Source organism: Drosophila serrata, unplaced genomic scaffold (assembly GCF_035046125.1).
Source record: "Drosophila serrata isolate PLE 108 unplaced genomic scaffold, ASM3504612v1 contig_302, whole genome shotgun sequence".
In the NCBI taxonomy this organism is placed as follows: Eukaryota; Metazoa; Arthropoda; class Insecta; order Diptera; family Drosophilidae; genus Drosophila; species Drosophila serrata.
The window spans coordinates 257,177-270,256 of NW_028257200.1; the positions used below are offsets into that span (position 1 = coordinate 257,177).

The window sequence follows — 13,080 nt, forward strand, 5'->3', positions numbered from 1 at the left end:
GCATGTGCATGTGGGAGAGGAAGAGGAAGCAGGAAGCAGCAGCAGCAGCAGACGCCAACGTTGGCAGCGTCAGCAGCAAAGCTACGGCGCCGGGACGACGACGTCGCTCTCTTTTGCCCGTGTGTGTTGCCATTTCTTTCGCACAGCGGCGCCGCCACGAAAGGGGGCATCGCCAGGGGGGGGTCGCTGCCTCTGCCGACGTCTGCGAATAAAATTCGCGCATTTGGGCTTTTGATTCGCCGGAGACTGAAAGCGTTGAGCATTTGATCGGCAACAGCCGGCGTTCGCGGTTCTCTTTTCGTCTTCGTTCTCTTCTCACATTGCCTTTGCCACTTTTCGGTTTATCTCTGTGGGCAGGAAAATCGGCCGGGCCATATAAAATAAAAGGCCAGACAGTTTCTGGGCTTTGGCACAGTCGTTCATTCCGCACCAAATGGGAGACAACAACGTGGAGAGGAGAGCGAAGAGCAAAGAGCAATGGGCAATAAGCAATGAGCAACAAGCAACAGAAAATATTCACGAAATACGCGTGTTGTGTTCGAGTGCGTGTGTTGGTGCGTGTGTGAAGCGAAACTAAAGAAAAATGCAACGGAAGTTGTCACCGCAAAATTTAACGAGAAACAATCGCAAATAAAAAGTTGAAAACGGAACTGCAAACATATTGTGAAATTGCGAATGACTCCAGGCAAAACGAAAAAGAGAGGTGGCAAAGGCGACACATCAACGTGGTTTCTGGAGCTTCTGGGTTTTTCTACCAAAAGGAATTAAAACGAACACAAAAGAAACGGCGAAAGAAGAGCGGTTTATTTTTAGCATTTTGATATCACAAGGCAGTTTTTTTCGCTACACTACGAGAAAAAAGAGAACCGCAGAAAAAATGACGCAAATGTTTGCCCATGTGTGTGTGTGTGTCGGCGACCACATGATTCTACATATTTCCACATAACCCACACAAAGGCACAGTTTTGGGGAACTTTTTGTCGCTCAAATATTAATTTTAGATAGACTTTTTTTTAACCCAGACAAAGCTCACACACAGACACGCTCTTCTTCATTTGTGTGTGTGTGTGCGAGTGATCAAATTTTTCGCAGGGGCTTCAAATTTTTTTCTCTCAGGGTTAAGGACAAGAACAACTAAAACAGCGGCTTGGCTAGAAAAAAAAACCATGTGCAGCAAGAAGAGAAAGAGAGGAGTGGAGCGCAACACCCACACACACAGACACGAGCAGACAGCAGACATGCAGTTTTTGAGGTTAGGAATGCCCCACCCAAGCAATGGCCGCTCATTTATATACTGCAAATATACATATGTATGTATATATATACACTGGGGTTATATATATGCGGCTGTCGCGCAGAAATTCGCAATTATTCACAGTCCAAAGCTGTTCGCGATCGCAGGTTTATGAGGCGTTGTAAAAAAAAATGGGAAGAGGAAAAGAAAAAGAAAAACCGAAAAGGCAGTTAAAAAAATACTTTTGCAAAATTTTAATACGCTTACACAGACAGCAAAGAGAATTCGCAAATGTGTTGAAGGCACGTGTGTGTCTCAGCGGTGTTTGTGCGATTTCTGCCAGTGTATGAGTGGTGATCACGCACGTATGTAGCTTCGGTTAGTAACAGAGAGCGGGAGAGCAGAGAGCCAGAGAGAGCTTAAAACGCCGGTTCTTTTTTCTCGCCGTTTTTATGCTCATTTTTTGTCGTCTTTTTTGTGCCTCCTCCTCTTAGCTTTCATTTCTTCTGCTTGTTTCTTTACAGCGTTTCAAATATAGAATATCAAGGGTCTGCCAGACGAATCGCAAAAATAAAAGAAAAGGAAAGAGAATTTTTGCTGAATGAAAAATGTAATAATTCGCCGCCCGATGACGTCATGTCCTATGTGGTCATTAGCACTCCAGAGTATTCGACATTTCACGTTCTCTCTTCTCTCAAATGACTAATTTTGGCATTGTTATTTGGTGTTACCAGAATTCCATCGGAAATGGTAAAATCGAAATTGTTTATAAGGCATAAATCAAGAAGGTATCTCAATTTACTTTGCAATTGATTGATTTTTTTGAAGTAACAATTTATTTTATTTTTACGTTTTTACAGCGAAATTGACGTAAATGGATTTTATTTATTTATTTTAAACAAATTCCTTTATTATTATTGTATTTAAATTTTTATTTGGAAATATTGAACGATTTTGTTTGGCAACCATTTTCGTTGGTAGCCTTAGATTCTTTTAAACTTCTTAAATTGCGATTTTTGTCGCTTAAACTTTTAATTATTTAATTTATAGTACCTTCTGGCAACACTATATGCTTATATGACTAATTTTGGCTTTTTTATTGCATAAAATCCGATGTGGCGTCGCATGAAGTCATCGAGCACAACTACCAGAGCCCGCGGAGATCGTTAACCTTAAAGCTGGAACACACAACACAAGGCACAAGGTCGTTGTTTCCCCCCCTCACCACCTTTTGGTGTCCAGAAGGACAGGGAGGAGGGTGAGGCGGCTGTGAGGCACTGAGGCGCGGTGAGGCGTCGTCGCCATTTGCTGCAGTTTTGTTGCCAGGCGGCTGAACATCTGTCTCGGAGGAAGCCTGAAAACCTGCTGACTGGGCTTGGCTTTATACATCCACATCTACAACTTCGTCTCCAACTGCAACTTCTGGCTTATGCGGGACGGGATCTGTTCCTTTCCAGCTGAAAAAGTCTCTTACCTTGCGCGCTAATCAGTGACCGGGGCTGGTTTTTATATACAGTCAGGTACCTGAAGTAGCGCGCGTGGTGCCAGACATATATCATCGCCAGCAAACACATACCTCGTGAATCGCGAATTTCGAATCCTCGAAAAGAATCCCACATGTATCTGTCTCCCATGTCTATTGTACTTCATCAGGTGCTCTGGTGTGGCTCGTAACCCGGCACATGCTGAAGTACACTCAATATGAGGTGATTTTCAATTTAAATAATGAGTGTGAAAAGTGCTATTATATATTTGCATTAATTTAAATACATTTAAAATATACAAATCTTTTTAATTTACATTTAATGAATTTTAAAGTGTTCTCAAAATGATGAGCTTATCAATAAACTTGTATTTTATGCTTAACATTTAATTTTTATTGCTTAATTTGTTTTGAGGGGTTTATACAGTCAGATCCGTTTATATGTAAACTTAAAACATACCGTTGTCAAAAAGGCATTGGGTCAGAGATAGTGAAGGTCTTAAAAACACTTATTAAAGTTGTTCAAAATTATGAGATTATCAATAAACTTGTATTTTATGCTTAATCATATTTAATTTAATTTGTTTTATGGGCCTTGTACTGTTGGATGCATTAATATGTAAACTTAAATAAAACATATAGTTCTCAATAAAGAATAGGATCTGAGATAGAGAGAGCCTTAAAAGCGCTTATTAATATTGTTCAGGATATTTTATAATATAAGTTCTAATTTGTTGTTTATAGTTTTTCATTGTTGGTCATTAAAAAATGTTGACAATGTTTAAAACATTTTTAACATTTTGTAAGCCCATAATTTTTTTTTAAAATTATTTTGAACATAAAATTATGTGACTTAATAATGCTACATTTGTAAATTTCTTTACTATATACCTAAATTTAAATAATTAAATAAATTTAATATGTTACAAAATAATAATAACTTTAATGTAAGGTTCGTACATCATATATTCCAGAGTAAAGACCTTGCAGATTTAAAAACTCGTTTGGACTTTGTTTAAATGATATAGTTGTGGTCTAGACAATAAATAATAATTTAATCACTACTATTTTGTTTTGGTCATCACTTAACATTGAACTCTTCCAATTAAATTATTTTATTTTTATTAAAACAAAATCAAGCTTTTAAATACTAAATGTTATTTAATAATAACTATTTTTAAAACATTAAATATTAAAACAATATATATATTTAAAAAGTATAGAAAGTTAACCTTTTTTTCCAGTGTTCGTACAATAAAACTATCGATAAGCTATCGTTACCTGTTATCACAAAAAAGTGTGGCCAAATACAACACGGGTATACTGTCAATTTGTTACTACTATTTCATTGTTCAAAAATTATATCACCACCTTCTAATCTGTTTGTAAATTGTATGTCTTTAAAAATTGTGTAATACGCACAACAAGTTATTGACTCGCTTTTAAGGATTTATAAGAATGCCATCTCGGTGTAATTTTTAGTATCTTCCTCACGCAAACAGTTTGCCATTTTTTGGCGTTCCCGGTGCGTCCACACTGACCTCCTTAAGGTTATCGGCATAACAATTTTTGTAAATTCTCGACTTTGCCGTCTTTCGACTCATTTTTATTTGTCCAAATTTTAACCGCCGCGCACACCCACGCCCATTGCCACCCGCTGGACTAGGATCAGGATCATCAACACCGCGGCGAGTCACAAGAAAGGATACAATAAAATGCTGCGCTCTCTTGCAACAACACGAAACGAAATCGGGGCCCTTCGCTCGGTGCTCCTGCGATCGAATAATAACGCCACCTATATCCGCCGATCCGCCGGAAATTTGGGAGTGCGCGCCCTCAGCAGCCAGCTGATCAATGCCCGGAATCTCCAGAATATTAGGTAAAATCCCCAGCAAAACAAATCTCTCTTTGCGCTGCGTTTCGTTGAGGTTAGAAATGGTTGTGTAATATTGCAAAATGCGTACGAGCTGCACTGCGACAAGATTTGGTAGTGGTGGCGAAGGAGGCGGATGATTGACAGAGCCGTGTCCCAAGTATTTAGCATCAATCAGAACATATATATATATGTATATGTATATGTGTATATGTTTGCATGCATAGTGCGTGCTCAGTGCTGATTTGTTTTATGGTCAAGGTCGTATTCACGCTTCCATATATCGCATGATGCGTGATAGTAGTGCCTTCAGCTGATTTCTGTTTCTGTTTCGGCCTCGCCTGATAAGCTGGAAAGTTTTCGTCTTTACGCGAAATTACCAAATTGGTCATTTGTTTACATCGTGTGCGTGTGAGTGATTGAACACTGAATAAGTGCAGGTGTGTGTGGGTAAACAACAACAAACGATCAGCTGACGATGGCGGCCATAAATTAACCCAACTCAATTGTTTAAACTCTTGACTAAAATTATTTTGGGTCAAGTAGGATTAGGTGGCTTTTATTTAAAAATTGTAGCTGGATCAATGGCTTTCATTTCATTGAGTAAATGTTTATTAATTAGTTCCTTATAACACTTACCAATAAGAATTATATTTTGTGTGTCTTGAATGGAAATTAATCTGAGCAAAGTCACCCTAAAGCTTAAGTCTCTATGGTTTCTCCCTGTTATTTACCTTCTGTATATTGGTTGATATATGTTATTACTTTTATATTTATTAAAGGAACTAATAAAATTCTTCATTGCAATAAATAAAACTCGATTTCTCTTATATTAATAGGTCCAAATTGGCCAACAGTCAGCCGCAAAGCTTGACCGGATGGAGCTGCAACTTCGCCCGTGCCTATGCCAGTCTGCCCGAACACATGAGGGTGCCGCTGCCCGCCCTTTCGCCCACCATGGAGCGCGGTTCAATTGTCAGCTGGGAGAAGAAGGAGGGAGACAAACTCAACGAAGGTGGGTAGGCCAAAAAGCTTCTACACACCCCAAAAATCCAAGTTTATTATAAAAATATCCACAATTTCAGGTGATCTGTTGTGCGAGATTGAGACGGACAAGGCAACCATGGGCTTTGAGACACCCGAGGAGGGTTATCTGGCCAAGATTCTCATTCAGGGCGGCACCAAGGATGTGCCCGTCGGTCAGCTGCTGTGCATCATTGTACCGGATCAAGAGAGCGTAGCCGCTTTTAAGGATTTCAAGGATGATGGCGTAGCGGCCGCTGCACCTGCCGCTGCTCCAGCCCCAGCTGCAGCTCCGGCAGCAGCCGCACCAGCACCACCACCGCCTGCTCCTGCCCCGGTTTCAGCTCCAGCTGCACCTCCAGCACCAGCTGCTGCTGCTCCAGATGCAGCAGGTACGCAGGGCCGCGTCTATGCCAGTCCGATGGCCAAGCGACTAGCCGAGGCACAACAGCTGCGACTACAAGGTTGTTCAATCCTAACTAATGCCATGTCTCCTTGCATTCCATTCCATTCCATTTCCTTGCATTTCGATGTGCGTGCAATTCGCTTGACTAAAAAATCAATTACCTTTTATAGCAAGTCCCGAAATTCAATTTTCCCTTTAATGAAAAGCATCAACCATTACATTTCTATCCCTTTTTACCCCACCTTGTCCAATTGTTCTGTTACTAATCCGCGGCTTTTGTGTGCGCAGGCAAAGGCAGTGGAGTCCATGGCTCAATTAAATCTGGTGATCTTGCAGGCCAGCAAGCGGCGGCCAAGCCATCCGCCGCCGCACCAGCCAAGGCAGCAAAGGCAGCCGGTGCCCGTTTCCAGGACATCCCGGTGACCAATATGCGAGCGGTGATTGCTAAGCGTCTGTTGGAGTCCAAGACTCAGCTGCCTCACTACTATGTTACTGTGCAATGTCAAGTGGACAAGGTGAGTGATTATGGAGGATTTTAATTTCATTATTCATATTATTACTGCTAAATCTAATCCCTCCAATCTATTCCTGCAGCTCCTCAAGTTCCGTGCCGCGATAAACAAGAAGCACGAAAAGTCGGGAGCCCGCGTTTCCGTCAATGACTTCATCATTAAGGCTGTGGCCATTGCCAGTCTGAAGGTGCCCGAGGCCAACTCCGCCTGGATGGACACTGTTATCCGGCAATACGATGATGTCGATGTATCTGTGGCTGTGTCCACGGACAAGGGTCTGATTACGCCAATTGTTTTCAATGCCGATCGCAAGGGTGTCCTGGAGATTTCCAAGGATGTCAAGGCGCTGGCAGCCAAGGCCCGCGACAACAAATTGCAGCCCCATGAATTCCAGGGTGGCACCATCTCGGTATCCAACCTGGGAATGTTCGGTAAGGAAGTTATAGTTATTTTATATTTATAAAATCGATTGTAATTATTTTATTTTATATTTTTATAGGTGTAAATCAGTTTGCTGCCGTTATCAATCCCCCGCAATCGTGCATCCTGGCCATTGGCACCACAACGAAACAGTTGGTTGCGGATCCTGACAGCCTCAAGGGGTAAGATTTCTACAATATAATATTTCTTGTAAAGTATTTTCACTTAAAACCTATAGTATTATATTTAAAAACTTATACTTAACTTTATCTATATTTCCCTTTGCAGTTTCAAGGAAGTTAATATGCTGACCGTCACCCTGAGTGCTGATCATCGTGTGGTGGATGGAGCTGTGGCTGCCAGGTGGCTGCAACATTTCCGCGACTACATTGAGGACCCTGCCAATATGATATTGTAAATCAAACCCACCCGGCACGAACCTTCACATTTAGAGAGAGACTCCAACGAAAATAATTAGAAAGAAATCGGAAATCACATTTTAGCGGCTTTCTCTAAGCGAGTCGGACATAAAATTAATTGGATGTGTGTGGATTCTAATCGGTGTTATCTATATATATTCGTTATATATGTAAAATTGTAAACATTGGCACTCATCCCGTAGGCACTTACATATATACATATACTTGTAGAAATTAAATTGTGTAATATTTGATGTAGTTAATGAATGATATTCGAATGAACTCGCACTCAAAGAGCTGTAAATTTCCGATTGATATGCTGCTACATCAACCGATATACATCCAGATAATATTATAATGTATGCTTTGTTCGCATCTTATGATCATGATCGAGTACGAGAAGAAAGAGAAAAGTAGTTGAAAGTCCAAAGACGCGTTGAATAAACCTAAAAAAACACTCACATGAAACTAGCCAATTCATAAAAGAAATAATTACTGCTGTTTTATTTGTAAATTAAAAGGGTTAAATTTATTATTGATTGTAAGTATATATTTGTTTTATTTTTAAAAAACTTATTGTGTATTGTTCAAATTGTTGAATGGAAAACTTGGATAGGAGTAAATTGTTCTACTTAATTGTTAGTGGCAGTGTTTACGATTTATTTCAAAAACAAAAGTACTTTATATAAAGAAAAGATTGTTTCTCAATTCGGTTTTATTCTATTCCTCTTTTATTTTACGTGTAAAGTGAAAGTTTGTCCCTCTCTGTACGGCCTTTACTTTGCGAAAAGATCTTTTGCTTGTGGGAGTGTCTCACTCTCTCTCTCTTCTGCGCTTTGCCTTCTATGTACAAGCAATATCGAACGAAAAAGTTTCTTTATAGCTCCACTCTGAGGTAGTTTAAGCATTTCTTCTCTCCGAGAACCTCTCAAAAAACCTGTCTTTGATTTTTAAGTTTCTAAAGTTTTTTTCCTGTGATCTTAAGATCTTTATAAGGTTTGAGTTGATTGAAAGAGATTATGTCAATACCAATCAGCAGGCTTAATTAAACAGGTGTAATTTGTTGACTTATCACTTAAGCCAAGTTGCGACTGAAAGCTATGACTGATTAATGTGATTTTAGATCTTTTACTAATCAACTTGAATTAAAAAAACAAACTCAGCTATAAAACTATTCAATTCTTTGGAATTCCTCATAAAAATTGCAGAAATATTTATATTTTTCTAAAAATTCAAAAACCAATTATTTCTTGTTCTTTGGTTTATAGAATTATGAAACTAGTTTATTGCCAAAAATGTTACAAACTAAGCAAACACAAGTTGCAAGTATTTACAAGCATAAAGTTAAGCTAATGTCAGTTGGATGTGGATTGGTCTAGACACTAGATCTATTACCACTGGGCAGGACCCAGTTGGCTCCACTCAGCCACATAGTCGGCCTGCTTCTCCAGGGCGCCGATCCACTCGGTGCCGCCATAATTGATGGCGGGCAGGGTGCCCTTGTAGTTGGCGGGCAGGACGGAGGGATCGAGGAACTTGTGCAGTGACTTCATATCGCTACCATGGAAGTGCATCTAGGAAAATGATTTTTAATTAATATATATTATTTTTATTATAAAAACAGGTAAAGTATTTGGTACTCACCCTCTTGTTGAGCTTCTCCTTGACGAAGGGCTTGAAGAGTGACCAGACCATGTTGAAGATGAATGGCTGCTTCACAAAGTGCACCTCCTTCATGCGCAGGGGCATGGCCTCCTGGATGAAGGTGAGCAGACGCTTGGAGAAGCTCGGCGACAGGGCCTTGACCTGCTTCATGGCCAGACCATCAAAGTCCATGACGCAGACAACACCACGAACTTGGGTCTCCTCCTCCCGTTGGGCAGCAATGTGGACCATGTACAGCATGCGGAACATGTCATCGCTGGTGATCTCGCTGGGATCCCACAGCTTGCCGCAGTTAACAATAAGGACACGACGACCCTTCTGATCGCAATTCTTCAGGACATTGATGACACTCCCCTTGACGAATTTCTCCTTGACCTGCTCCACCAATAGACCTCGCACCAAGGCGGCATACTCCTTTCGGAAGGTGGCAGTGGTTTTCATCTGTAAGGGATTTATTTTCAATTATTTAAGGATCTTTAAAAGGGGAGGGAAGCTAAGGTAATAATCATAAACTTGCATAACTATCATATAAAACCTCTCCTCATAGGTGACGCATTTTCCTTGCGGAAGTTCACATCTTTCGGCAGGTGCAAACATTATTAGATTACAAATCCATAAATGATAAGGTATTTGACCATTGACCACATCCATAAACTATAACCATATAAGTTATGCGGCTTCCTATGATGATAAATACAAAATGGCAAACAAATTCATTCAATTTATGGCCTGATTCAGTTCAGTCATCCGACAGAGAATTGTACATTGTACATGCATATAGTGGAATCCGATCGAAATCGGATCGAAATAACGCTTATCGGGGGTCTTCTCTGCCTGGTCAGCGAGTTCAAAAGCAAAAAGTTATCAGCAGTCGGTCTAGAGTTGTTGCTTTTCCTTTCAGAATGATCGTATGTTCTTTATTTTTTCGTTTATAATATCCCATATATCATCTTACCGAGACTAGGAATGAGGTGGCTATATTCGATGGAGTGTCATAAACCCAAGATTATTAGTTTATTACATTAAATGGAAGGTCATATGTGGGGGAAATCGAATTCATACAATTCTTAGCTTAGAAAAAAATAAAGTATATATTTTTATATATGTTTGTTCTGTACTTTAAACTAATTTCTTTATATTATAAACTAATACCTTTTCTGTACCTATTTTTTATGAAGTTTTTTGTAAATTAAATATTTTATCTAAGATTATTTATTTCTTCATTTAATGTATAACATCTTTCTGTACTTCATTTTCCTCTAATTTTATTTTCCCCATGCACTTGTTTGAACTTAGGTTATAGACCTCATTTCAATACTATTCAAATGTCTTATGTTTGTGGATTGATAACAAAAATCGAGACGTTTTAAACATATAATAATCTCGTTGAAGTCATCACGACTGCCGGCTTATCAATTGAAGTCATTGGATCTTGTTTCTAAGGCGGGTTGGTCTATATGTGTGTATATATATTATTATTCAGAGCATTTCGATTAGGGTGCGGGATGAACTCTTGTGGAATGTAAGTGAAACAAAGATTTGATTGTACTAAAGGAACATAGTGAACATGAACGAATATTTTGATTAAAACTCAGCAATAACTAAAATGTTTACCAATAAAAATATTAATGAAACTTAAAAAGGCCTTTGAATAATTAGTATAAAACTAATTGGTTCAGTCTAGAAGTGAATTATTAATATATTTTTTGTGGATAATTTCGTTGTTATATTTTTAATTCGGGTTCTATATTTATTATTTGTAAGAAAGCAAAACTTATTAAGCAGTTTTTTGTTCATAACTAACTCAACTCAACTTGAAAACGATTTTATTTTATTTTAAGTGCAGACGTATAACTATTTTGGTTCATATAAAAATATATTTAATATTTTCAAACTGCCTTAAAAATAAAATGCTACAACTTTCCTTGTGAAAAGATTACAAATCATTCCTTCCGGAAAGATTATAAATCTTTATTCTCTATGCAGGAACATTAACAAAATTAAAGTGTTTAAAACATTTTCAACAGAAAATAGAGGATTAAAACCACAACATGAGGATCAATAATTTCTTCAAGAATTAATATAGTTTTTAAATATGTTATTAATAATGAAATATTATTTTTTATAATTTCCATTATTTTTGCTTGATATTTTTTGTGTTTTTTTTTAAGAAGGCTATAACTCTTAGAAAAAAATGGAAAGCCTGTCATATTTTTGTAATAAAAAAGACTTTAACTCAAACCTGAACTAAGCTCTACCACAAATTATATTCACTATGTTTTATTGGCTAATTTTTAAACTATGAAAGTATATAAAGAAAATTTAGTATTCTAGTATTTGATATCATTTCTTCACTAATAAATTGAAAAACTCTTTTTTCCAGGACTCTTTTTAGATACGAACCTTTTCCAGGGCACCATCGGGATACCAATGGCAGGCACGCAGGAAGACTGTGAGGAAGGCATCGTCATCCTTATAGTTGAGCTCTGGGGTGGCCTTAAGGAGCTCCCTCAGCTTCTTGATGGCCTCCACCTTGACCTCCTCCGTTTCCCGGAGCTCCACTCGGGCAATTTCCAAAGTCTCGGGCTTCAGGTAGCCCAGACGCAGATTGAAGGCCTCCTCGCTGATATCGACAGTTGCCATTTTGATTTATATATATTATATATGGAACCTGCGTGTTTTGGAATGGCGAGAAATGCGTTTTTTTTGTTAGTTTTTTCCTGATCACACTGATTGCTAACCGAAAATTGCAGCAAGCACTTTTGAGTTGATTCGTTTTTACGAGATCAATTTCCCATAATTTAGTTCTATGGGTGAGTTAGCACTCGGTACTATTTGTTTTCTTAATTTTACCTAAGGCGAAGTCTAACGATATAGTCACTGTCTCGAAAAGGTTTTCTTCGGTTGTTATTTTTTTGCTTCCTCGCGACTCGTGCGATTCGAGTCAACTGAATTTCGGTTTGCATTTGGAAACCCTTGTGAGTTAACTTCTATATTATATATCGACAACGGCGCTGAGGCGTTGGCGATAAAAGCAGCGACGCTGGCTGAGGCGATCGCAGTCCGTCTTGACTTGACTTCCACTTCCATTTCCATTTTCCATTCCTCCTTATCTTTTAGACTAATGGCGCTGAGCTTCACAATACACACACACAGAAGCAGGGCAGAGTAACTAAAAACAAAAACAAATAAAAAATAAAACCCAAAAAATACTCGTCAAAAAAAGGTCACAATTGCGACTGTCAATCACCTTACGCCTTTAACCCTCGGGCATCTCCATTGAACCCTCCTTTACTAGGCCTCAAAACTCTGACTTTCGACTCAGTTCCAAGTTTTTTTTGTTGGGTTTATTTCGTCATTGATCGTGGATGCTTGGGGAATCTTGAACCCTAGATCATCTCAGCCTTACCTTTAGCCTTACCTGTAGCTTGAGCAGTAGCTCATATTAAGGCTATATCTCCATCACGTAATGAAAAAGACAAAATATAAATATCAATTAACGCGAAAAAAAGGTTAAAGCCAGCCTATTGACAGCGGAAACAGCGTAATGTTTATGAAGCCACTCATAATGCCAATAAAGCATTAAGGTAAGGCTAGAAGGGACGATCTTAAAGTACCCTGTAAATGTTTTGTGTATGTATTTTAAGATATGTCATTAATATAGGAACCATTGATGTAAATAAAGAAACTAGCAATCAGTAATGTATATATCAGAAAAGTTATAAACAAAAGTGTTTAAATTCGAATATTAAATTAAATTTTTTCTTGTAAGAAAAAATTAAATTAAATATTGAAAAATAAATATAAGTAAAATATATTAAAGTGATTTAAGTTTTGTAATTTTTTTGTATCTAAATTTTAAAGTATTATTTTCTTAAACAATAGTAAGACATTTAATAAATTAGTTTTGTTATTATTATTTATTGAGCTTTATTTCCTAAGCATTCAGTTTTATTAAAGCTTATTTAAAAAGAGTTTGGTTTTTACAGATTTGATCAGAATATTTCTATTGAAATATTTGTACTCAAATACCTAGTACATTTTA

General features: G+C 38.1%; 2 protein-coding genes and 1 long non-coding RNA gene across 6 annotated transcripts; 2 read left to right on the forward strand and 1 right to left on the reverse strand.

Annotated features, from left to right (window-relative positions):
• Positions 1–2,842, forward strand: LOC147643008 (uncharacterized). Its single transcript, XR_015272665.1, has 2 exons — positions 1–554; positions 1,759–2,842. It is a non-coding gene; the product is annotated as an uncharacterized LOC147643008 (long non-coding RNA).
• A 1,167-nt stretch (positions 2,843–4,009) lies between these two features.
• On the forward strand, positions 4,010–7,862 carry muc (dihydrolipoamide S-acetyltransferase muc). Of its 4 annotated transcripts, none has more exons than XM_020950767.2 (7): positions 4,010–4,596; positions 5,430–5,605; positions 5,676–6,077; positions 6,308–6,534; positions 6,614–6,962; positions 7,031–7,133; positions 7,240–7,862. In XM_020950767.2, exons 1-7 carry the CDS (start codon positions 4,433–4,435, stop codon positions 7,367–7,369), a joined length of 1,551 nt encoding a protein of 516 aa, XP_020806426.2. In that variant the 5' UTR covers positions 4,010–4,432; the 3' UTR covers positions 7,370–7,862. The 4 variants fall into 4 exon arrangements, with proteins under 4 accessions (XP_020806426.2, XP_020806427.2, XP_020806430.2 ...); XM_020950768.2 differs by having other exon boundaries at positions 4,017–4,596; positions 6,356–6,534; XM_020950771.2 differs by having other exon boundaries at positions 4,017–4,596; positions 5,676–6,005.
• Positions 7,863–8,616: 754 nt separating this feature from the next.
• On the reverse strand, positions 8,617–12,110 carry LOC110182657 (retinaldehyde-binding protein 1). Its single transcript, XM_020950729.2, has 4 exons — positions 11,889–12,110; positions 11,439–11,706; positions 9,015–9,476; positions 8,617–8,944 (listed from the first exon to the last, which is right to left on the reverse strand). The coding sequence occupies exons 2-4, from the start codon at positions 11,676–11,678 to the stop codon at positions 8,762–8,764; spliced, it is 885 nt and encodes a 294-aa protein (XP_020806388.2). The 5' UTR covers positions 11,679–11,706; positions 11,889–12,110; the 3' UTR covers positions 8,617–8,761.
• Positions 12,111–13,080: the final 970 nt, after the last annotated feature.